This window comes from Mytilus edulis, chromosome 11, assembly GCF_963676685.1.
Source record: "Mytilus edulis chromosome 11, xbMytEdul2.2, whole genome shotgun sequence".
NCBI classification, from domain to species: Eukaryota; Metazoa; Mollusca; class Bivalvia; order Mytilida; family Mytilidae; genus Mytilus; species Mytilus edulis.
Genome location: NC_092354.1, coordinates 65559789 through 65587610, shown reverse-complemented (window position 1 = coordinate 65587610; position 27822 = coordinate 65559789). Strand labels below are relative to the sequence as shown.

The window sequence follows — 27822 nt, the reverse complement described above, 5'->3', positions numbered from 1 at the left end:
CCAATCAACTTCAAACTTAGTACACATGTTCCCTATGATATGGTCTTTTTAATTTTAATGCCAAATTAGAGTTTTTACCCCAATTTCACTGTCCACTGAACATAGAAAATAATAGTGCGAGTGGGGCATCCATGTACTATGAACACATTCTTGTTTATAAGATAACTTATGTATTTACAAGTTAGGAAAATGTGGAAAAATTCCTCAAACAGTTTTGATAACAACATGTGCACAAATTCTAGTTGTTTGCAGTATATAATGAATGTAGATGTACAATCATGACAAGTATTCTGTTTTCTTTTAACTTAAAACGCATGTGAGGTTGAATAAAACTTATGTTGGGCACAAAAATAATATTCAGCATTAAATAGCATTGATATAATTAGTATAATATAATTATACATCAATAATTCCTCCTCCTAGAGTTATCAAAATAAATAATTTGTATTTATATACATGTTTATTTAGGGGCCAGCTGAAGGATGCCTCCGGGTGCAGACTTTTCTCGCTGCATTGAAGACCCTTTGGTGGCATCTGGCTGTTGTCTACTCTATGGTCTAGTTGTTGTCTCTTTGATACATTCCCCATTTTCATTTTCAATTTTATGATATTTCCAATATGATAAGAAAATGTCACAAATATATGAATCCACTATGATATTCCTAATTTTGAAATATGCTAAGGTTGAAATTCTTAGAAAAAATATTACATGACAAGTGAAGTTTTTCTGGAAATGACGGGTTAAAACCAGCAGTTTCATTTGCCTAAAATACATAATTATTGAATATTTATGCTAGAAATAAAAGTTATGATATTATTAATGATTTCAAAGGGAATCATAAACTTTGATGAAGTTCTAAACTATTTATGAAATTATTTCATCATTTTACAATCTGCAAACTTTTACCAAACATGTCAAACTAAAATCTATTAACTTAATTGGAAGAAAAAACCATATACAATATGTAGACACTTCAATCAATAGAAATATAAAGCATTATTATACAATAATTGTATTTTGATTACTTTGATTAATGTTCCAATGGGAATGAGAAAATTTGATTGTAAAGTATTTTATGATGTTTTCACTTTGAAAGGGTAACATTTGATATCAGGAACTTTAGAATTGGGAAAAACTAATTCAATATTTTCCTGACTTGTAAGCAACTTTTCATGTTTTTGTCAAGACCTGATTTTGTTTAAAGATTGTAACGTTCCAGTACATCTAAATGCAGATGAAATGACAATCCTATTTACTTTTATTTCAGGAGGATTTAAAAGAAACACGAGTTGAAACTGTTGATAATCAATTAAGTGTTGAGAATGAACCTGAAACAGTCAGCAAAGAACCTGAGAACATATCAGTAGAAACTGGGAACCAGACACAAGAACCTGCTGGTACATCAGAAGAACTTGTGAACAAGACACAAGAACCTGTCAGTAAATCAGAAGAACCAGTGAACAATAACCAAGAACTTGTCAGTAAATCGAAAGAACCTGTTGGTACATCAGAAGAACTTGTGAACAAGACACAAGAACCTGTCAGTAAATTAGAAGAACCAGAGAACAAAACACAAGAACCTGTCAGTAAAGTAGAAGAACTGTCAGTGAAACAACAAGAGAAAACAGATGATGGAACAGAAAAACCTAAAGTAGTTAAGGTAAGTGAGATGTGTAAAAATTTATCAAAGACTTAAATGGCAGTTCACACAAAAAGGTTTGTATGCCCTCGCCTCAGGCATCAAATGTAACACACAACCCGAAATGGGTTCCTGTTATCTAATTTAACTTTGTCTCAACCAAATGTAATTTAAATGACACTTATACACAATAATTATAAACACAAAACACAGACCAAGGATGAATTTGAGTAGAGTCACTTTTACATTAATTTATAGATCAAGTTATGCTCCTTTACAAATAAAATCATTGCTGAATTTTTTATGACCCACCTATGAAAGTAGAGGGGCATTATGTTTTCTGCTCTGTGGGTCAGTTCATTTGTTCGTCCATCTTTTGTCTGTCTGTCTGTCCCGCTTCAGGTTAAAGTCTTTGGTCAAGGTAGTTTTATATGAAGTTGAAGTGACCAATCAACTTCAAACTTAGTACACATGTTCCCTATGATATGGTCTTTTTAATTTTAATGCCAAATTAGAGTTTTTACCCCAATTTCACTGTCCACTGAACATAGAAAATAATAGTGCGAGTGGGGCATCCATGTACTATGAACACATTCTTGTTTATAAGATAACTTATGTATTTACAAGTTAGGAAAATGTGGAAAAATTCCTCAAACAGTTTTGATAACAACATGTGCACAAATTCTAGTTGTTTGCAGTATATAATGAATGTAGATGTACAATCATGACAAGTATTCTGTTTTCTTTTAACTTAAAACGCATGTGAGGTTGAATAAAACTTATGTTGGGCACAAAAATAATATTCAGCATTAAATAGCATTGATATAATTAGTATAATATAATTATACATCAATAATTCCTCCTCCTAGAGTTATCAAATGAGTTTTATGGTAGAGGTAAACTTTGAAGCAACCATTATTCAGGATATAAGGATTTCAGGAATTCATTACTTAAGATGTATTTTACATTGAAGTTGTTTGAGCTGTTCTTGTATGCACATTTCATCAATTTGTTTTCTTATTAACAACCATTTACATCATTTTCAAAAGAACAAAGAACTGTTAAGATTGAACAGGGCTAGTGCTTTCATAAAAAAAAACCTTGAATTTGAACAAGGTAAACCAACACCTGAAGTGGTTAACGTGCGGTTGTGTAATAGTGGGTGGATACCTTAAGTTGTCTTTCACTATAAAAGTAAAATAAAAGGATAACAAAGACAACAACACCCATCTCATGAAAAAAGGATAAAAATTACATGACCAAAAAAGTTCTAAATGTCAATTGATACTATGAATTCACCTATTTTCATTGATACCATTTTTTATGGTCTTAGAAAAAATGTATTTTTGTGGTCATTTGATTTTGTAGTTTTGCAAAAGTCTGCATATGAGCATGTAATAAATTTTGCATAATTGATTTATTCAACCTTATTTCATAGTATAGATTACCCTTAATATCATTACAGTGGTGTAGGAGTGGACTGAATAGTGTGGGGGAGAGGGGGAGTATAGATTACCCTTTATTATCATTACAGTGGTGTAGGAGTGGACTGAATAGTGTGGGGGAGAGGGGGAGTATAGATTACCCTTTATTATCATTACAGTGGTGTAGGAGTGGACTGAATAGTGTGGGGGAGAGGGGGAGTATAGATTACCCTTTATTATCATTACAGTGGTGTAGGAGTGGACTGAATAGTGTGGGGGAGAGGGGGAGTATAGATTACCCTTTATTATCATTACAGTGGTGTAGGAGTGGACTGAATAGTGTGGGGGAGAGGGGGAGTATAGATTACCCTTTATTATCATTACAGTGGTGTAGGAGTGGACTGAATAGTGTGGGGGAGAGGGGGAGTATAGATTACCCTTTATTATCATTACAGTGGTGTAGGAGTGGACTGAATAGTGTGGGGGAGAGGGGGAGTATAGATTACCCTTTATTATCATTACAGTGGTGTAGGAGTGGACTGAATAGTGTGGGGGAGAGGGGGAGTATAGATTACCCTTTATTATCATTACAGTGGTGTAGGAGTGGACTGAATAGTGTGGGGGAGAGGGGGAGTATAGATTACCCTTTATTATCATTACAGTGGTGTAGGAGTGGACTGAATAGTGTGGGGGAGAGGGGGAGTATAGATTACCCTTTATTATCATTACAGTGGTGTAGGAGTGGACTGAATAGTGTGGGGGAGAGGGGGAGTATAGATTACCCTTTATTATCATTACAGTGGTGTAGGAGTGGACTGAATAGTGTGGGGGAGAGGGGGTGGAAAATAAAATATGGGGTAAAGATTTCAATGAGATAGCAACCCAATGACAAAAATATATGTCATCTAAAAGGCAGCATACAGACTTGAACAATAAAAAGGTGTCTATACAGTGTGCCAAGTTATTACTCATCCCAAATCTTTAAAAGCTGTGAATAAATTTAACAGAAACTAGCAAAAATCTGGCATCGACACTAAATTTTACAAATAGCAAAAAGTATTAAGATATTACATAAGAAAACTACTGACGAGGTTTATGAATTGGGACAGGCACTTTAAAAACATCTTTTGAGATGAAGCTATCAATTAAGGAAATGTTTCCAGTAATTTTTATGCCCCATTTATTATGGCCCATTTATGGGCATTATGTTTTCTGGTTTGTCCGTCTGTTCGTTCGTCTGTTCGTCCGTCCGTCTGTCCTGCTTCAGGTTAAAGTTTTTGGTCGAGGTAGTTCTTGATGGAGTTGAAGTCCAATCAACTTGAAACTTATTACACATGTTCCCTATGATATGATCTTTCTAATGTTAATGCCAAATTAGAGATTTTCCCCCATTTTCACGGTCCACTGTACATAGAAAATGATAGTGCGGATGGGGCATCCCTGTACTGGGGACACATTCTTGTTCAATAAAATTGTATGATGATCTCATTGTACATTATAACAATTTGTGTTTTGTAGCCAGTAAAGAAAGGTATGGATATGACAGAAGAATGGCACGAGGATCCCATACCTGGTATGGGTGTCACCGCCGACAATGATTCAGATTCCAGTGATTCACGCTCCAGACACAGTAGTGGGGATTCTGATAGTAGTGATAGTACCAGACCTGGTAAGATGATCAGACTTTTCTTATAGTGATGTTTCCATAAACAGATAAGGACATGTGGTATGATTGTTAATGAGGCTTTTCTTATAGTGATGTTTCCTTTCCTGTCTGAATGTCAGACTGTGAAATTTTGGTTTTTTAATAGAACAAGAGGATTATCCTTATAAAAATAAGGAGATCACTCAGATGTGGTATGATTCCCAATGAAGCTTGTCCTTATAAAAATTTAGGATATGTGGTATGATTGTCAATGAGACTTTTCTTGCAGTGATGTTCCTTATAGAAATAAGGAGATCGATGAGTTATGATTGCCAATGAGATTTTTCTTATAGTGATGTTTCCTTTCCTGTCTGATTGTCAGACTGCTAATCTTTGGTTTGAGATACACTTAGAACATGTTTTAATTGAATTGCACTTTCATATACATCTTAGATACCTTTCATTGAGTAACTAAACATGATGTCAATTTAGAATTTTCACATTAATTTATTGAAATATTATTGCATAAATATTGATCAAAACTCTGCGAAGAAAAATAGTATGTCTTAGATGGAAACCAATTACCGGTAGTCGTATCATTTTGATATTTATTACACGGTACCACTGAGCAAAAACTATGATAACAAAAATATCAAACTCCGAGTAATGATCAAGTATGATACAATATTATGTGTTCCATGTATAATACAATATTATGTGTTCCATGTATAATACAATATTATGTGTTCCATGTATAATACAATATTATGTGTTACATATATGATACATTTTATGTGTTACAAGTATGATACAATATTATGTGTGACATGTATAATACAATATTATGTATTACATGTATGATACATTTTATGTGTTATGTGTATGCTACAATATTATGTGTCATTTGGATAATACAATGTTACGTGTTACATATATGATACAATATTATGTGTTATTTCAGCAAACAGGCCAACATCTTTACAGACGACTCGTAAAAAGAAGAAGATATCTGCTAACTTCAACATTCTTAAGGAGGACTATGCTTCCCCTGATGATATAGATACCACAGATAATCCTGGGGATTTAGAATGGGAAAGTAAGTAGTAGTCTCCCTTTGTAGATTATAGATATCTGCCTACTTTAACATTCTTAAAGAGGACTATGCTTCCCCTGATGATATAGGTTACAAGAGCGCAATTATTTGTTTACATTTTACCGGCAAGTTTTTTACCCCAAGATGGTACTCAGAATAGAATCCTATACGGCTTCTGATTGGTTGATACAGGATTGGAATTACATTTAATCGAAAGCTTATCCAATTAGGTTTAAAAATTGCCGAAAATCATATTCACATTTTACGAAGTATAGAAAATATCTTCAATTTCTGCACGTCGGAGCCATTAAAAATATGCCTTTTTCATTAAGCGAAAAAAGTAGACGATTTTTTTCAACTGCATTTTAAGTCAATTTGAGCCGCATGACCCTATATTTTTTTTTAGTTGTAATGCAACACCGGCATTTGTACTAACAAGAACTGCCATCCGATTTTCCCTAGTTTGTGTAGTCTTTGAGAAAAAAAATACGGAACACTAGTGGTACCCTATGGAAAATGCATTACGAATAATTGCGCTCTTGTAACCTATAGAGAAATGACACTTTTTTTTAACAAGGCTTTGAAAAATATCAAAAATTGTCATTTAGCTCGGAAAAAATGTGAAATTGTGAGAAACGGGATCAAATGGACTTTCATCAACGTGAATTCATGCTATAGTCTGTTTCCTATTTGTATTTATTTCTATATCTGAATCTAGGGTGGGCTCGAATGTCGACAAAGTATGAAGAGAATGCAACGTTTTTGTGATATCTACTGTTTCTATCGGAAAAAGCATGTATTTATCTTGAATTTGAAGGTAAATTTTGGTTTTTAACCTTAACGACCGTGTCTCAGTTGCTATTCTAGCAAAAAGTTAATTTCGTGAAAATTGGCCAAAAGGGTCCCTAAGCAAATACCAACGATTTAGTTAAATTGCAAAGTAGAAAAATTGATCTTGGCATTGAATATCGTAGTCCAAGAATAGTTTCTCTTGCCAAAGTAGAAATAGTATCATATTTGCAACATTTGGAAAAACTATAGTCTGTTTCAAAAACGTGTTTTTTTAAGAAATGGTTTCATATATAGCCATTCTTCAAAATTCGATGTAGCTTTTCCATATCAAAACGGTTTTGTCGACAATATGATCAGTGCTGGATGACCTTCGAAAAATTAGGCCAATAAATTAACATTATCTTCATGTCTCTTTGACCAGTACCGTATTTGGTGAAAAAATCAGTTCCAATTTTAGGCCTGATCGGCGGGCAAAAACTAATTCTCCAAATTCAGAGAGTGATCAGATAATGTTTTCAAGATGTGATATCATCTAGATAGACGCCAGCGCGACTTTTGGCGCGGGCGCTTTATTTTCGGAAATTTTTTTCCCTACTGTATAGGTTACAAGAGCGCAATTATTTGTTTACATTTTACCGGCAAGTTTTTTACCCCAAGATGGTACTCAGAATAGAATCCTATACGGCTTCTGATTGGTTGATACAGGATTGGAATTACATTTAATCGAAAGCTTATCCAATTAGGTTATAAAATTGCCGAAAATCATATTCACATTTTACGAAGCATAGAAAATATCTTCAATTTCTGCACGTCGGAGCCATTAAAAATATGCCTTTTTCATTAAGCGAAAAAAGTAGACGATTTTTTTCAACTGCATTTTAAGTCAATTTGAGCCGCATGACCCTATATTTTGTTTTAGTTGTAATGCAACACCAGCATTTGTACTAACAGGAACTGCCATCCGATTTTCCCTAGTTAGTGTAGTCTTCGAGAAAAAAAATATGGAACACTAGTGGTACCCTATGGAAAATGCATTACGAATAATTGCGCTCTTGTAACCATATAGATACTACTGAAAATCCTGGGGATTTAGAATGGGAAAGTAAGTAGTTGTCTCCCTTTGTTAAATAAAGATACATTCAGACAAAATTTACATTACGATTCATTAATTATTCTTAGAATACCAATTTCAGGGCCCAGTATAAAGGTAAAATATGATTTAATCGTTCAGTAAAATACAAAGTTTCTAAAAGGCTTTGGCAAAACCAATATTGTGAGGAAACAAAACCTTTCTACAAAACTATTTTATGTTTACCTGGCTAATTAAATTATGGTAAAAGGAACTCTCCCTGTGAACTTACACAATAGCTTTGGAGTTAATTCGATGGGAACTTTACATTTTTCCTAACTAATCAGTTATTGACTTATTCGTCTAAAACATAAAACTCCACAGAGCTATTGTATTCTTTCATTGGGAGAGTTCGTTTGTAAGAAAAAAAAGTAGCCAGTTAAAATTAAAACTGATTTTAGGAAAGGTTTGGTTTATTTTAAATAAAATAAAATACAAGTGAATCTCAATCCATGAAAACTGGTACCCAATGATACTAAATAAATCCACAGCAAGTATTTATCAAATGGCCTTTGAATGAATGGAATGAGTTTAAGTTAAGAGATAGATAAATTGAGATGCATAAAATGGGAGTTTTCAGTCATAAACAAATCAAAATTATCTTTTTTCAACAGGGATATAAATCAAGTTTATTACCAAACAAACAAAAAATGTCTTCTAGAATCTACGAATTTGTTTTGATGCACATCTCAATATAAAGATAAAGCAATAAAATATTCATAAATTCTTTATTTTTTTGTATTATTCAGTCAGATTTCAGATGCAAATATTAAATTGTCGTAAATCTTGCAGATATTTATTGCTTTTTACTGCAAATCATGATTTTTTTATTTTTTTGTGTTATTCACAGACAGAATTAAGCTACAATATCAAAGTGCTATAAATCTAACAGATATATATTGCATCACACTTCAAATTGTATTAAAAAACATTAATTTCAGGCTACAGAAATGTAGATTTTAATGTTGATCTTTTGAGCTGAATTTTTCCCTTAGTCGCTTATCTGTTTAACAGTATCAAAACTCTGCAAATTGTAGAATGTAAAAATTACTCAATATTCTTGAAGTTTCAAAATTTTTAATATTGACAAAAGAGATTGAATTACTAAGAAAACTGTATTATGATAACATGAAATATTCTTTTGTTTAACAATTATTTTGCAGTTTAGAAAAGTAAAGATTTTTTGTTTGGAATTTCAAATATGTGAATAGCAATAGTTTATAAATATAACTAGACCATGAATACCGTACATATTTTGCTGAACGCAATTGTTTGATCATAAAAATTGCTTACAAGCAAAAGTTCAATATTATTGATTTCTTAACCAAATACAAAATTCTTACCTTCTATAGATAACAAATTTTTTTTTTACAAAGATGACCCAACGGATGTACTGAATGGAGCAGTTACTAAATCTACTTTGCCATTGGCAATATAGGTACAAGAGAAGATGTGGTATCATATGATTGCCAATGCAACAACTTTACACCCTAAACCAAGTGAGGTAACAGCTACTTTGAATTCTATTGTATACTTATTTAGAAGCCAGCTGAGCCCAACCTCCGGATAGTGTACGTTCTCGCTGTGTGAACACCCATTGGTGGCCTTCATCTGTTTTCTGTTTTCTGCTCTTTGGTTTGATTGTTGTCTCTTGGAATATTTTCGATTTCCATTCTCAATTTTATTATTTCTAATTTTCCTTTGCAGATGATACTCCTGTAAGCATTCCAAAAGAACCTATCGCAGAATACAGCGCTGAAGACGAGTACCAGGACGCCAAACATTGGCGAGGTGTAGAAATCAATGGGAAACAACAGAAGATTGACCTCAAGGTCATTGACCCATATAAAAAAGTTCTCACACATGGAGGTAGGTACCAGTTTTGAGAATTAGGGGGAAATTTTATTTTTATGACTGCCAAAGTCTACATACAAGTTTATAAAAAGGTGAAATTTACTGAATATTAAAATTCATAGCTTTCTAAGGGACGACATCAAAAGTTCAATGTAGGATAAAAAACTTAATTCACATAGTTTTTTCACTGACACCCCCACCCCCCTCTTAACTTAATTTGGAAAAAAATTGATTTACCAATAGGGATATATGTAAAAATCGATTTTAGATATACAAAACTTGTAGAATTTTAACCCCCCACTCCCAAACTATTTGATTTAAGTTTTTTTTATCCTACATAGATCTTTTGATGTCGTCCCTAAAACCCACAAAATCTGGGAAAATTGATCCCATGTTTAAAAATTGATCTACAGTAAGTTTCTCTTATTGGGCTGTTGTAGCCATCTTGAACTTCCAATGACTTCCTATTACTTTGAAAGAAAGAACACCAGTATTGTGTTTCTCTGGTTTTGTCAACCACTTGTAGAGATGTGTGTCCAACATTTTTGTAACATATCTACATTTGAATGAATGCTAACATTAATTTTTTGGGGTTTCTAGGCTAAATGACTGCTGCAATGTTCGCATTTTTCATCAGTTTACATTACTAACTTCAACTGACTTCCATATTTGTTTACTTTCAGGTTACTATGGTGATGGACTGAATGCTATTATAGTATTTTCTGGTTGTTATTTACCCGATAGAAGTCGTAAAGATTATAATTATGTTATGGATAATTTATTTTTGTAAGTCTGAAATATTTTTATTGCATTTATCTCAAAACGTAGGTTTAAAAGAAGTTATTATTATGAGGAAAACAGTCTTGAAATTATATTGGTTTGGTATCACAAGATTGTTTGATTGTTTGAAATTATATTGGTTTGGTATCACAAGATTGTTTGATTGGTTGAAATTATATTGGTTTGGTATCACAAGATTGTTTGATTGGTTGAAATTATATTGGTTTGGTATCACAAGATTGTTTGATTGGTTGTTGGTGCTATACACCATTTCCATCATCACTTTTGGCGGACAAGATTTATTTGTGAAGTAACAATATTAGGCAGGAAAACTGGCAACCTTGTCAATTAATGTCATAGTTGGAGAACACCTTGCCATGAGTTTGGTTCAAACTCACAACAAGCTTCTGATCACTAATGAATTATGAAGACTATTGTTGATATGATGAACTGGCTAACAGTTGAAATTAAAGCATTGACTACGTTACATTGATTTAAGAAATGAAAGGTGAAAATTATGAGACATGTTTAAAGGGAGATAAATCAAATCGTCTCATGTTCAAATATTTTTTTTAAATCTGAGTTTAATGTAATGAGTATGAGCTGTATGACTTTATACCTTAAAAATCATGGTAAGAAATTATGATGCATGATTTTATTTCGAATTGGAAGCTTTTCAAAAATTATTTGTCTGACTTTAATTTCTATGTATTTCAGATATGTGATAAGTACCTTAGAATTGTTAGTAGCAGAAGATTATATGATTGTGTATTTCCATGGTGCCACACCCAGGAGACAAATGCCAAGTTTTGGTTGGCTTAAAAAATGTTATCAAATGATAGACAGAAGGTAAACTTTCATTACTTTAATTCATCTGTTTGAAATTTTTATTGAAAAAATGCACTGTTTAGAAACTTTACCCAATTCATTGAAGTTTTTACCAAGTTTACTATATTCATGTTTTAGAGTTTGAGTTTAGATTTGCTTGGTGAATATCACATCGCTTCTCATAATAGAATTTGAATGTGAAACAAAATTGCTAGGACTTCAGGAATAGAAACACTATTTGGTTTGGGAATATCACCAACAAAAAACTTAGGGACGACATCAAAAGTTCAATGAAGGATAAAAAACTTAATTCACATAGTTTGTTCACTGACCCCTTCACCCCCTTCTTAACTTAATTTGGGAAAAATTTATAGACCAATAGGGATATATGTAAAATCGATTTTAGATCAACAAAACTTGCAGCAATGTTGACCCCCCCACCCCAAACTATTTGATTTAAGTTTTTTATCCTACATCGATCTTTTGATGTCGTCCCTTATCAATGCAGATCTGTATATAACTATATATATTTTGTAGATTAAAGAAAAACTTAAAAGGTTTATTACTGATACACCCTACATTGTGGCTGAGGACAATCGTCTTGATGACAAAACCATTTATTAGGTAAGTCACATGATAAATGTAAAATGTTTATGAGACTGCATCCCAAAGGCACAAAGACAAAATAATCTTAGAATATGAAAAGACATGAGATGGCTTAGTAGAAGGAAGATAATTTCTTAGATAAATTACAAATTATAAAAGTGTAAATGACTTTGATCAAGCTTAATTACGACAACAGCTTTATGAATAAAGTTCTGTCAGTGAGCGTTTCTTGGAGATCTTGTAAGGGTCTAATTTGAATAGAAAATGTCTATCCTATTTACAATATTTATGTTAATTTTTCAATGTGGATTCCTTAATATTCATGGGTTAAGAACCTCAATTAAAATGTTCAAAGAAGTGCTAATTTTGTATTGGATTTAGTGGCAGATCCAGCCATTTTAAAAAGGGGGTTCCCAACCCAGAGTAAAGGGGGGGTTCCAACTATATGCTCCCTTTCAAATGCATTGATTGGCCAAAAAAAAAGGGGGTTCCAACCCCCTGGAACCCTCCCCCTAGATCCGCCAATGCAGATTTAATGTAAAAAGAAAGATAAAACCATATTTTTAAAATATTATATAATATTTATTTTTTTTCAGCTCAAAATTTAGTTCCAAGTTAAAGTTTGTGCGAACATTGCAAGACTTGTCCAATATAGTCCCTGTTGACTATATATACATCCCAGATGAAGTTAAAAAGTAAGTTTTTCACACACAATCTTTACATTAGGTAATCATCTTATCCTTCCATTAGGGCAGTTTTCACAAACCACAAGCACATTTGACCAAGCCAATGAAAAAGTAGTATAGCAACAAGGTTTTCAAATATTACAGAGATGTAACAATTTACATCTGAATCATTGTCATTAATTTTTATCAATTTGTATCTTTATATACTCTACCAATAAATTTTATATTTTCCATCAATGTACAAATATTGTTTTTATTCTGAAATTTACACTCACCACTTGAAACTTTAGTTATTAAAATATAAATCATTGTCTCTGATCATCTGATGTTTCAAAGAAATCAACATAGTTTTAAACATGGAAGGCATAGAGGACCTCAAAATGAACTGGTTCGCAAAGAGAAATATCAACACTACCAGTTGCTCATCATGGAAGAGAGATAAAGGGATGATATATATGATTTCAGGATAAATTAATTTATTTATATAAGAGTAGATTTCAGTTCAACAAATTCATGATAACGTATTTACATAAATTTTGTATTCCGAAAGTAGGGTTAATGATTTGTTTGCCAAAATAAGTTGGTTTTGCAATTATCAATAAAATGTATAAAATAGTTCATTATCATAATTAATGGCATAACATCTGATTGAAAAATCTTTCATTTTCTGTAAAAATATGCACTCAACAGTTTTTATTGGTTAGGGAATCAGCTGATATTTAAGGAATCCGGCACTCAGAGGTGGGCTTCAGCTGGCCCCTAAACAAAAATGTGTACTAGTTCAGTGAAAATGGATGTTACACTAAACTGAAAACAAATAAATGAACTAAATTTAAAACACATATAAGACTAACAAAGGTCTCCAAAGGCCAGAGGCTCTCTGACTTGGGACTGGCGCAAAATTTTGACTGAAATTGTTTATATTCTAATGAATTATTTTGATTAATTGAAGGTATGACAGCCTGCTTCAGCATCGTTCCCCTGCTCACTCTTCCTCTTCCTCTACTCCTCACACTCCTTCCTGAATACAGCACAGGCACAGTCGTAAAAAGGTAAGCACTGCACATGTATACACATTGTCAATAGGTAAGCACAACATGGTAAACGGACAGAAAGTCACAGGACAAAAAGTCACAGGACATAAAGTCACAAATTTGATAGGACAAAAAGTCACAAATAGTTTGTTGACAATTATTTGAATATATAAGAGAAATATCTTGAAATATTTACTTTTTAATACATATATTCATATTAAAGTGTAGGAAATGTGTCATTATACTTAAAAAATGAAGATTTATTTAATTTTAATCATGCAAAGGGTATATTTCTTGGCACCATGAAGCCATTTAAGTGCAAAGCCACATTGACATTTTGTTTTTTTAACAATTATTTGATCATCTTTGATATTTTTTGGATAAATTTTGTTTACAATGTTGGTTTATATACAATAGTTCAAGAAAAATACAAAAATATTTTTGTAGAAATAAGTGTTTTTTATTCAAGGAAAATATTCAGAAAAAATGAATTGTGACTTTTTGTCCTGTGACTTTTTGTCCGTGACTTTTTGTCTGTGACTTTTTGTCCTGTGACTTTCTGTCCTACATTCGCACAACACAGGTACACACATTTTAAAAAGGTAAGAACAGCACAGGTACACACATTGTTAATAGGTAAGAACTGCACAGGTACACACATTTTAAAAAGGTAAGAACAACACATGTACACACATTGTAAATAGGTATGCACAACTAATGTGTACATATTGTAAGGCAAGTACTGCACATGTATACATTGAAAAAAAGTATTACACATGTATACATTGTAAAAAGGGTATGATCTACATAATTATATAACTATAGGTACTGAATTTCAGTGAATGTTATATTAAAATGGGTACGTTTTTTGAGGCAAAAATGGCACACCCCTACCAAAAAAATACCGTGGGCACATGTGCATACATTGTTTTACAAAGGTAACCACCACACATTTGTATACAGTGCAACTAGGTAAGCAAAGAAATGTTTATTTGCACAAAATATGGCACTCAATTACCTTTTGTGAAAACAAGCAATAGGATTACATAAAACAACAAAAATAATGTAAATTAAAAAAAAAATAATGAAGCCTATAATGGTACTGGATGAGAATTGCAACAATAAGAGTTTAAGAAGAATGGGGTAAATCAGAGAATAGAGGGTGCATGTTGGGACCTAAAACATTTATACATGAGACCAAGGTATTTAAAAAAAGATTATATAAATATGGCTCTATTATACTACAAATGTACCGCATTTACATATTTATATTTTATGTGTGATTTTAGTGTTGAAGAGCTCCTTAAGAAGAATCCAAATTATCTCGATCAGAAGGAAACCCGTGAGGAGAAGAAACAAAGAAAGGAAGAAGAGAAACAATTGAAACTGGAGGCAAAGAAAGAAAAAGCAAAGAAAAAGAAATAACTATTTTAATTTGTATAATTTATAATATTTTCACACATTTTATTACACATTCTTTCGATTGTTATTGTGATCTTGTTTTAAAACTGAATGATTAGTGACATTTTGAGTGAAATGAAAATTTTTATTAGATATATTTGTTTGTAATTTTTAACTGAAACATACCATTTATGAAAACAAACATTTTCTGCATCAATATAGAGAAAGATACATGAATATAATACTGCTGTAGATATGTGTTACCCCAGAACCAAATTAATCAGAAGGCAAATTCAATTCAAATTTTATCCATCTATTTATTTACTCTAAATGAAATTATCAATCATCCTAGAGTTATTTTAAAGTTAACTCATGTGCTTCAAGCTGTTTTTTTTTTCAACATCTAATAATTTTTGCACACATTTTCTTAGCACCACATCTTTTCATCACACTTTTCTTAAGACTTTTTTTACACTTTCATGAATGGTCAGCAGCTTGACAGTGATGAGTTGTAACATATGAGTGATTTTCAAATTTGTCCAAGACGTTCTTCCTGTTTGGAGATACTTTAATTTTTGAATATGTTGATGACACTTTTCTCAGGAACTAATGAACATTATGTCTTCGAAGATATTTCCTCAGTAGCTTGAAGGTTATGAGATGAATTGTGTGAGCAAATTTAGGTTCTGTAAGACATAGACTGCTTGTTCTCGATAATTTAAATTAAAAACTATTGTTTGCTTAGCTGCAACCTTTTGCTTGAAAGCACTGATTTTTTGTCTTTCAATTGATATATGATATACACAGATATTGTTTGGGAATTGAATTAGATGATGATTTCAGTTTATTTATGACAAAGATGTTTTATTAAGGATGTACTTAGGTGAGGTTAGGTGAAAATTAATAAATTAAGAAGTTAAAATTGATACTATAAGCTGGTAGAGCATCAATTAAGGATAAAAATTAAAGAACCTTAGTGAGCACGCTCACATACCCCACGTCCCCACATTGTCATTGGAGAAATTAAATAAGTAAGTATAAGAAAAAAAAATGTATAAGAAAAAATACTGAATAATAATTTCCTGTCAATATACACATCTACATAGTATGTCCTTTTCATATAAAAAAGTTTTGTGAAATTCTGTTGTGTGGTTTGAGAGGAGTTGCGATGACAAGAAACAGGACTAACGGACGGACTGACGGACGGACTGACGGACGGACGGACGGACGGACGGACTGACGGACGGACGGACGGACTGACGGACGGACGGGTCAAAAACATTATACCCTTCGCAACTTCGTTGTGTGGGGTATAATAAGCTAAAAATATTGATAGGTCATGGACCTCCTTTTCGAGATATTTGAGATTTTAAAAATGACTCTGACTTTTACCTTATATTTGCATTGGTATTATTAGGTCTCAAAACAAAAGAAAGAAAATTAAGAATCTTCTAAAATTTTGGTAAATAACCTTTCATGAGCTATTAAGTCTTCTATGAAAAAAAAAATTGGTGTTTTGGTGCAAAATATTTTACATTGTATTGTATGGAAAAACACCAAGGAGTCCGAACATTTGACACCAATTCCAAAACCTCACCTAAGTACATCCTTAAATGCTTAAATTTTCTTCCCTCTGATATAGATCAGAACACTAAGCATTATGATCATATCTATAAAAAAAAGAGACAAATTCCTGTTATTATCTCCCTTGTTTGGCATATTCAGTAACTCGAAATATGTTTGAAATTTATGAACTATAAATATTATCTTAACCTTTATGAATATAACCAATTAAAATTAAATACTGTAAAATAATTATATATATGAAATGACAGTATAGATTACTATATCATGATTGCAGTGTAAAATTGACCCTTAGATTCAATATGTTTCAAAACATCTGTCAAAATTTTTACTGCTTTGCAAATTAGATATTGATTAAATGAACTTCAAAAAAACATGTTCTAAAATTTCATTGCATTGTAGGTTAGATATTAAAGAAATATATATCAAGCAAACATAAATATTTTTGTTTAATAATTTCCCCTTTCCTCCATGGAATTTTTTTTTTTTTACATACTTGATTCGCATAGGATTTTTTCAATAAAAAACAATCATCAGGTTTAAAGTATTAATGCATTGCGAAAACAAATATTTCATCAATGAAATTCCAGTCAGATGTTCTCATGAATATCCTTTTTATATTAGATACATTTTTTTTAAAGTCTGATGAAGTTTTATCCTAGGTAATACGTTTCAGCTGAGGCACTACACAGACGTCGAAAGGCATCATTATGGAGTAAAGGGGGTGGCGTCAAAAAGGCGTCATTATGGAGGAAAGGGTTAATGAGTTTTAAAAGCTGTAAGATGACATTAAATACAAAAACTTAATATCAAAATTACATATAAAATATATAAACTACTTGACTCATTCATGCTAGGAAAAGCTAAACATCAAAGCCCTTGTCCAAAAAAGTGCATTATGGGATTTTCTTTTAACTGAGGTCAGGAACCCATTTCCTCTGTGAATTTTGTCTTGCCGGTCTTGAAACTACTTCCCCAATAAATAGTATCTAGCAAATTTTCTTATATGATTATTTTTGTGACTTTTGTTGTTATGAATCACAATTTTATTTTAATTCATTATTATATATCTTTTAATTTTAATCTTGAAATATATTTTTAAAATGTAAATCATGATTTCACATGCCAGATTGTCATATAGGCTTATTCCTTGTTTGTGTGTTTACTTATTGAGATAAATACTTTTATATTATATTCATATATGAAAATCATTATTCCATATGGAATTGTTTTTCCATATTATTACAAGAACCTGAATTGAAAAAGGGTTTGCCTAAACCTTTTTCAAGGATTTCAACATCAAAGTTGATATAAACTTTATATACATATGGTAAATATCTATCATAGAACTGGCTAAGTGCAATAGTGTTGGTTATAATCTTTATAATTTTGTTTGTTGTTACAGAAAATAGTTTGTTTGACAAATCACTGAAATCTGTTTAAACTGAAATCATGTCCAAACTGACCACCTCTATCAGAGCATGCAATGAATTTTATTCAGTCATTTAACCTGTGTAAAACTGAACTTCTGTAACATAATAATCCAGGTCAAACTGTATTTTTTTGTTCCATTTGCATAAAAATGAAAAATACTTCCCAATTCCAAGAAAGACAACTCATGTCAACCAATGGGAAGTAACTTTTGAGAAAATATTGTTTTTCAAAGGTATAATTATGGACAAAATTGAAACAAAGAATTTAAGTCAGTTCTAAATGGGAAAATTGTCTGGAAACTTATTTCCATAAAAAAAAACTGAGTTATAAACCCATTTGTTTATTGAATTTTGTCATGTCTTTAATTTTGATTTGAAAAATTTATTCATACCGAGAAACCTTTGTATTCCTCCTATTTGACTTACTGTATTGTCCCATTGATGAATTGTGGTTAGAAAAATTTCTAGTTTACACAGATTTCATTGAATTAAAAAGGAAATTTCTTCTTTACAGCAAATATCTTAAACATATATGAAGAGTTACAGTGAATAAGGTTTGATTTTAACCCAATTAATTATATAAATGTAATTTAATCAAGAGTTTTATAGGTGCTCTATCATGTAAATTGTTATTGAATATTTGTTAAATAAATATCTGTTGATTCTTACAGTATTTTGTTATTATATATTCCTACTTCTTTACATTATAAGAAAATTGTGATCTGGTTTTGTCCTATTTATTCCTGTATCACAAAACAAGGTTAGATTTATGTTATCTCTACTAATAACATGGACGGCATAGCGGGTTATTTTCACGGGTGTAAAGTTTTGTGATTTTCATTGAATAAGGTATACGAAATATTTTGACGTATTCAAAACTTTTATCGATAATTTTGCATGAACACTTTTACATACCTGTCAACTGACCCGTATTCTGCGGGTGTGACCCGAGATTGATATGGTGTTTGGTATATAAAGGTGAGTTTGTATTTCATTCTGGATAACCATGTATTTTCTTGGAATTACAGAGTTGAACTTCAGGAAAATTGCTCTTGTTACTTCCTTTTTTGTAATCCTTGTTGATTTAAAGCTGATCTTTGGTTCATAAATTATAATGATGACTTACAGATCCAGTTTAATAGAAGGCTAGTTTGGCATCATTATACCATAGTTCTGACTTAACAGATCCAGTTCATAGAGGCTAGTTTGTCATTATTATACCATAGTTCTGACTTAACAGATCCAGTTCATAGAAGGCTAGTTTGGCATCATCATACTATAGTTCTGAATAAGCCAATTTTTAGAGAGTTATGAGACTTGTGCCACTTTTGGGGAGACTATGCTACAGCAATGATATTTTGTGAATGCAACATCTCTCAGACTGTTTTAGACAAAGCTCTAATACTTAGCAGGATTTTGGGCTACCATATTTAAGGATGTTTATTTCATTACTTAACATTTTCACTGTTTATTTTAGGGCTCAATAGTCAATTTAAAGTCTGTGTGGTACATGTAAGGCCAAATAAAAATATATGTGTGGTTCCAGTGACCCTACCTTCCCTACTTTTTCGTCTTGAAATTGGCCTACCCTAAAGATTTTATTGTCATTTTTCATTAAGCACTGTTAAAGTCAGAATGATGCTCCCATAGACTCAATGTAAAAAAAAAAAATTAAAAAAAACCCTACCTACCTATCCTAACTTTTTTTCAGATGTAACTGGAACCACACATACTGTTTTATTTGGCCTAATGCAAAAAAAGGAGATGTGGTGAGATTACAAATGAGACAACTTATCACCTGAGTTCAAACGACTTAGATAAAAGCTTTTGTAGTTAGTTTTACAATTAAATGTGGTGTATAGAATGAGTGTAAGGTGTAGAGATGCATTGGCAGATCCAGGGGGGGGTCCAGGGGTTGGAACCCCCTTTTTTGGGCCGATTAATGCATTTGAATGGGAACATATAGTTAGAACCCCCCCTTTCTTAAATGGCTAGATCTGCCACTGAGATGGAATTATGACAGGATTAATATGACCTTGATATCCAATTACTATAATCCTGCAGAGTTTTTATGGTTATAAACGATTCATATAGTTTGAGGTGAACTGTATACATGTTATATAAATCAACTTGCATAAATCATTGCATGATGTCCATGACTGTCTGACAGGATCCATATAACCTCCACTTTCATGGGTATTGTTGAATGTTATGTTTATGTGATTCCTGTAAAATCTAATCTCAGGGTTTTTCAACACAATCATACTCAGTAAAGCACTGGAGACCTCTCAGCATGTTCGATCATGTTTGACAATTCAACGAACTAAATGGCTTTTTGATGAAAATGGGAGGTTCATAATAGATGATAATGGGAGGTTCATAATAGATGATAATGGGAGGTTCATAGTAGATGATAATGGGAGGTTCATAATAGATGACAATGGGCAAAGAATACAGAATAAAAAGCCAATAAATAAAAAAAAATTTTGACAAATGAAAATTTCAGGCTTAAAATTGAGTCTGCAAGTCACAGAGGCGGATTTAGGTGGGGCAGGGTTGGGGGAAAAAAAATTGTTGCTTATATAGGGAATCACTGAAGCGTGACTGGAGCGGGCCGGGCCCCCACTTATGAAAATTTCTGGATCCGCCACTGCAAGACACCTATTTTGTCTACAAAAGACTCCCCATAAAATCAAAGCAACAGTTGGAAACCCAAATGTTACAAAATTGTTAACCTTTAAAATGGAAGATTGACAAAGAGCAAATCAAATTCAAAACATAACAAGAGGCTCTAAAGAGCAGGTGTCAATATATGTGCATCTTCGAGTATGGTCACTCTCCAAAAAGTAGACAAGACTAGTATTCAAAATTAAAATCCCTTTTTTGTTGACCTTGTATTGCTGACCATATTTTCTGTTTATAATTGTCTCTATATTCCAAAGTTTTTGTTTAAACCACAAAAGGGTAAAAATCGTAATTTGAGGGAAAATACTATCTACGGTATTCTATTTTCGGATCTTGTCTTATGAATGCTTTTCTTTTTAAAGTTTTTATTTATCTGTTATTGATTTCAACAAGGATTTGTATATTCTTACTATACAAATCCTTGATTTCAAGCAATTATTGTTTACACATCAATATGGATACGTCTTAATGTTTGGTTGTACTGAATATACATGAAATATTTCCCACTGAAAGTAACGTAAGCATCAAACAACAAAATATATAGTATTTGGGTAATGCATAAGTCTATATGAAATGAGAAGATATATACGGTATGATGAGTGTCAATGAGAAAATTCTCTACCAGAGACCAATTGATTTAATACGTAATAAAATGCAATGTTTCCCCATTTAGATCCGAAAAGGAATAAGATATATATTTTGCTTTAATTAAAAAAGTTTGTCGGTAATTACAAGTTAAACGGGTCTTGCTTATAAAATTCACTTCGACTTTCTTTAATAACGGAACAACTAGATTAAGAAGTGAAACGATTATCAGAAAAAAAGGTTAATTATATTCATCTCATATGTTTACAAGCTTTGTATGATGTGGAGAGGTATATAGCCAGGCTTCAGGCCCAATTTTATTTTCACTTTAATGTTCTATACATATGAATCTTATTGCAGAGAAATAAAAAAAATCGCAGTTTTACGCTTCCCGAATTTGAAAATTTGTAAAAGATGATTTTTTTATCCTCTTGTAACACGCAACTTTTTCACCACTTAAGAACCTCATCTAAACGAACAACCCCAATCATCTGAACTTCTTTTTATACTTTGTGGTCTTGTTGATATATAGTATCTGACTATATAGAAAATTCTATCTAAGGAAATGTATACAAATGATGCACCATAAATAGCGTCCCGAATCGACAACGTTGAAAACGTATGAAAATCGTCCATGCAGTGGACAAACATTTCTTTGAAAACGAAGTCGTTTTGACTACGCAAATCATCAAAAAGTTTGTAGCTGTTTTGTAGAGTTAAAGTAAAACTACGAAATAGCACTATTTAGCATGCAACAAATCTAAATTTTCAATAAATAACGTCGCAAACGACAGTTTATTTGTAAAAAGCGGCGAAATCCGACTTTGGACATCTTGCAAGACATTTGCCAGAAGCCGTTGCATTTTTATATGTGGTGTGGGTGCTGCAATAATTCGATTTTGATATGGTCGATCTATGTCCTTTTGTCAGCATAATTTACACAAAGGAAATTTCATATTATCTTATACTTTAAAACCTATAAATTTTTATTTATACTTAACATTTTCCTAAATCTTACCATAATGAACACTATTTGTTTTGCCAAAAAATAGCGTTGGTCGTTACAGGAACGCACATTCTGTAATAATGTAATACTTTATATATAAAGCATGCCATGTATTCGAATTTTCGCAGATATAACACTGTTTTGAAGAAATAGACTGATATGTGGACTTATTTGTAGATTGTGTCCTGCTGATTATTGTTGCTATGCAAAGTTTCTGTTTCTTCAAGACAATATTTAGGCACAAATGGGGGGATGGTGAAATACGTTTCAGATCAATAACTCCCATACTTAACGTATTCCGATAGTTTTAAGTAACTGTACAAGAATACTTAGTGGTATTAAAGTTGAAATCATCCCTTCGAAATTCAACGAACACCATCACGTATATGGAATATCTATTTCACAGAATTATGACGACTATGAGTGGCCGTTCATGTCATTTGCGCGATTATATTATACGGTATATAATTTCATACGCGTATATAATTTCATACGCGTATATAATTTCATACGCGTATTTAATTTCATACGCGTTTGTATAACCAAGGAATTGTATATTTAAATAATTACATTAGATGTATGTTTCATTATAATACTTCATTCTGATTGGCTAACTGCACATCACGTGTTATTCCGTAAGCAGTTGCATTGCTCAATACAACTTTTTATTCATGATAACACGTGGTCCAACAATAAAGTGTACAGATGAATTAAATAAAAAAATATATAAAATTCGTGTTTTCATGATCATACGGCTAAAAATGTAATTATAAGTATCAAGGACGTATATCTAATATACGTCCTTGTAAGTATTGAATGCTTCTTTTTGTAACTTTATAGGGTTGTAAAAGCGTTGACCGTGCGCACATTTTTAGAATGAAACGCTTCCGCGCTTCATACAAAATGTACTTCGGTCAACGCTTTTACACCCCAATAAATTTACAAAAAAAAAGCATTCAATTCTTAAATATACAATTCCTTGGTATAACCAGATACATATGCGCGTATATTACTGTCATATACGCGTATATTGATGTTTTCTATATACGAATATGGCTGCAAGTAACCTCATTAAGATCTTTTTCCTACGTGAGGAAAGACCTTATTGGTTTTCTAATGTTTGTTTTTCTTTTTTAAGGTTTTTTTTTCACTTCTAAAGATTCAATACATGGATTATTGTTGTTTTTAACTACTTTTGCAGGCTTTCACAATGCTTGTATCATAATTTCTCATTTCTTGAAGTCTATTTTTTTCAATAGGGCCCAAGTAATTTTTTTCTGAAATTTTTATGTTTCAATGTTTTAATTGTTAAATTATTTGTACAATTGCGATTTAATGCTAGATTTTTTTTATCGTTTCTGTTAAATTTATTAACAATTTTTATATAAATTAGTGACGATTTAGAAATTGACATATTGTGAAGACACCTATCTATTGTCGAAAACTACATTTTGTTGTCCTGTAGATGTCCTGAGCTTATTTTGTCGTTCGATTGCTGTCTTATTGACATATAACCTACATATCCTACAGTTTTGGTTCCGTTTACACGGGTGTCATTCGATTAAACGAGAGAAATGATCGTGAAAGAATATTTAACGGCGGTCAAGTATTGAGAAACGATCGTGAAAGTTCTAGTAACGGATCGTGAAAGACATTTAATCGAGAAGACATATGAAAGGTCAATAAATATTCTAATTTAATTAATTACACAAACAAATTAACGACAAAGTAAAGCTGTCTGTCAAAATGGTTCAACATTATGATCAGTATGTGAGAATATCCAGTTTTAAAAGTACATAGTTATTACAAAACAACAAAAGGCAGATTGCTTCTCGACATTTCAATGACATAAAAAATGTAAACAAACATGATTTTTTTCACAAATTCAACTAGAAAAACAACTTTTATCCGAATAAGGGCACTCTATTTGAATTAATCAAATGGTCCTCATAGTTATTTTGTATAAACATAATCTGAAACTTGGTAAATAAAGAATCATTTACACAAAAATGGAATTTTCGGATCGTGAAAGATCACGTACCGCTTTTTTGAAGATCGTGAAAAGGATCGTGAAAGATCTGATGTTATGAAGATGTTCAAATTATTCTTCAATTACATGTATATCATAATTAATATTTGTTATTGGTATTGAGAAAAGCTAGATAGGTCAACATCCTAAATAGTTTGAAGCATTTCAAAGTATTAATATTTTCAGAAAATGAATTATAAAATAGTTGTACGATTGTTGGATGAAGCTTTTTATTGTCATGTGAAGTACTCACTTATCACGAGTTATAGGATACCCACATTTTGTATATTGGATCCTATAAACTACATGTCCGTCAGACATGATTCACCTGACCCCGAATTTGCCTCATTTCATGGATGAAGATTCATGTTGTGGTCAAGTCCGTATCGCGGATTCATTAAGCTTTAGAATAACTGTTTGTTGTTATGATTGTAAGGTGTACATTTTCGACTTCTGCAAGGTTTCAAATAACATCTAACTCATTATCATGCATCATGTTCGTTTTATGTTGTTTAGCCTTTTTGATATATACCTGTATGCTATAGCGCCAAGGTATTTCGTGTATGGTGTACATGTCTGTCTGCATGTTTCATATATGACCATGATCATTGATGACTTCAATTGTATTTGATATATTGCATGATAGTAAGATGTCTATGTCTGGCTGTCGGTCAGGGTTCATATACTTTTGACCTTATGTTCAGAATTAATTGGCCAAGCATAACGTTTACTTTTGTCAGTTTCTAATGCACTGTAAGAATCGGAACACATTTATTTGGTGTACAGGATATTTGTAGAGATCTGTATGGCATGGTATTCTGACCTTGAACTCTTTTTATGAACCATTGACAATCTTAAGCGCATTTGACACTTCTAGTAAAACCCTTGATATTATAGACGTTCAACAAATATATGATCATAAGTAAAACAGTAGAGACATTCCAGCATTTGCGCTCTGGTATTCTATAGTCTGTAGTATATAGTTAAATCAATCCACATCTGCGTTGTATACAAAGAACTTAAGGAAGTGGTGTTGCACAAAATGTTGGTTATCGTTCAATCTCAAATTACTCATGAAAGATGCTGTTTTGCTGTAATTTTTTGTTTGATGGATATCATTTTGGTTTAAACATTGCATATCCATATTATTGGCTAAATAGTGTCGGTCTGCCTGAATTGCACTTGACCGATTCTTAGAGCTGAATCTTTCACACTCATTTAGACGCGTTTTTAGTTGTTGTTTTTTTACTTTCGAGGTAATGTGTTGAATAGAAAAAAATAATAGTTTTAATGTTCATCTTTATCAAAATAGTTACAGGCTTCAACCAGTTGCAGGTTTATCAAATGGTAAAAGAAATACAGATTTCTGATTACTAGTATTAAATCTGATCACGTATTATCTTTCACGATCAAAATAATGCGTTGCCTGATCTTTCACGATCCAGTTTGATGGAAATTCAACAAATTTAAGGTTTTCATATACAAATTTATGCTTTTAAGGGAAGAACAGACTTTAATTTCACTGTACAATCAGATACACCAAAGATTAAATTTCAAATGTATCATAATAAACTGAAATATGACCATTCTAGGTACATAAAGCGTGTTATTTGTAATTAATTTCATAGACATGATTTGCGCCTTTTGTGTTTTTTCATAAAGTACTGCATATTTTCTTTATCTTATTTCACAGTTATGATGAGGAAGTTAAACCATTTTGACAGACATAATTTTTTGTTCGGATTTGTTCCGCGTTTTGAAAATTAAGCGATTTTTTCAAAGATTCTAAACTAGAATTTACATGAAATGTCTTTCACGATCCGTTACCAGAGCTTTCACGATCATCTCTCAATACTTGACCGCCGTTAGATATTCTTTCACGATCATTTCTCTCGTTAAACCGAATGACACCCGTGGTTTAGTGTACTTTTAAATCGGTGTATGAAAAATCATAACTGAAAAGGTTATTGAGTATAGATTAATTGCCTTTCTTTCCATCAATAATACACTTATACATGTATAGATGAAGATGAACCGAGGAGCGATGTACCTAAATTTGTAATATTACGGAAACAGAACTAAATCCCCCCCCCCCCCCAAAGAAAACCCCCCAAAAACACCAATTTCTCCTCCAATTTCTTTTCTTGAAGACATGTCACATATGCATTATCCAAATTATAGCACAGTACGGACATAGAGATTCTACCAATGTCATGTGTTAAACGAGTACATATTATTTGTTTCGAAAATCAAAATATGTGCGTCAACGACGATTTTTGTCGAGCATGCGAGTTTTGTCGCAAAAGAGAGACATAGTGATCCTACATTCTGTCGTCGGCGGTGGCGTCTACAAATATTCACTCTGTGGTTAACTGAACGGTTTTTACGGGGTTTTTGAAATTTTAATAACTTTCTAAACTATCTTGGATTTCTACCACACTTGGACAGAAGCTTGTTTATTCTCATAAGATAGTATCTAGAAGTAAATTTTGTAAATAAAACGAATTAATTTTTCCATATTTTACATATAAATGCCAGGATACAATACATTCACTCTGTGGTTAAAGTTTTTTAAATTTTAATAACTTCTTAAAATATTTTGTAAACAAGAATGTGTCCCCAGTACACGGATGCCCCATCCGCACTATCATTTTCTATGTTCAGTGGACCATGAAAATGGGGTTAAATCTCTAATTTGGAATTAAAATTAGAAAGATCATATCATACAGAACATATATACTAAGACCCTGTTCACACTAGCATTTTTTTTTATCGATCTAATTTGAATCGATCTAAATAAAACCAGTTAGCGTTCACATTATCTTTAATCATATCGATCTCTATCGGTCTAATATGAACCACTGCGTTCACACTACAATTAAAAACGCAATCGATCTAACCTTTTTGTCCGTAAAACTGTAAACACTGTATATAAATAGAACTGATTTATCAAATTCATGTGCTGATACACTGATACACACACTTGGGAAAAAAAATTGGATAAAGTTATTGTTTCTCTTGAATTACAATTTAAAATTTTGATACTGGTGTTATTGCAGTTTTCTTTAATTTTGAACAAAATAACTGTAGCAACGAAGTTACAACACGACGCCGGAAATACTGCGGTTCCTGTAAAGAAAAAAAATCAACATAAGAAAAGAAGACACAGATTTCGCAAATCTATGCTATAGTGAAGACAACATGTTTACAGTTTGTTTTAAAGGTCTTTTAACAGAGAAATATGGGCTAAACAACGAACCTCTGAGATAGTCTTGCCGCTATACATGCGCATAAGTTATTTTCGATTCAATCGTACTAGTTTAAACCGAATTCTGCGTTCACATCTAAAGTAAGATCGGTTTACTTTAGATCGATTCAAACTAAAGTACCTCTTTTGGTGTTTTAGTTTAGACCGATTGAAGATCGATTCAATGCGTTCACATTAGCCTTAAACCGATCCAAAGTGAACCGGTCTAGTTTAAATCGATAAAAATGTCCTAGTGTGAACGGGGTCTAAGTTTCAAGTTGATTAGACTTCAACTTCATCAAAAACTACCTCGACCAAAAACTTTAACCTGAAGCGGGACA

General features: G+C 32.0%; 1 protein-coding gene across 8 annotated transcripts in view; it reads left to right on the top strand.

Moving 5' to 3' along the window:
- Positions 1-15875, top strand: part of LOC139496087 (protein prune homolog 2-like) — a 101022-nt gene extending 85147 nt beyond the window's left edge. For 6 of the 8 annotated variants that reach the window (XM_071284540.1, XM_071284538.1, XM_071284542.1 and 3 more), the window contains 9 exons: positions 1269-1661; positions 4583-4733; positions 5671-5805; positions 9431-9592; positions 10261-10363; positions 11075-11206; positions 11723-11809; positions 12388-12486; positions 14801-15060. In XM_071284540.1, the coding sequence (XP_071140641.1) occupies positions 1269-1661; positions 4583-4733; positions 5671-5805; positions 9431-9592; positions 10261-10363; positions 11075-11206; positions 11723-11809; positions 12388-12486; positions 14801-14936 (1398 nt within the window). In that variant the 3' untranslated portion in view covers positions 14937-15060. Of the gene's footprint in view, positions 1-1268; positions 1662-4582; positions 4734-5670; positions 5806-9430; positions 9593-10260; positions 10364-11074; positions 11207-11722; positions 11810-12387; positions 12487-13429; positions 13530-14800 lie in introns of all 8 variants that reach the window. The other 2 variants (XM_071284541.1, XM_071284539.1) reach the window with 1 other exon arrangement.
- The last annotated feature ends 11947 nt before the right edge of the window (positions 15876-27822 follow it).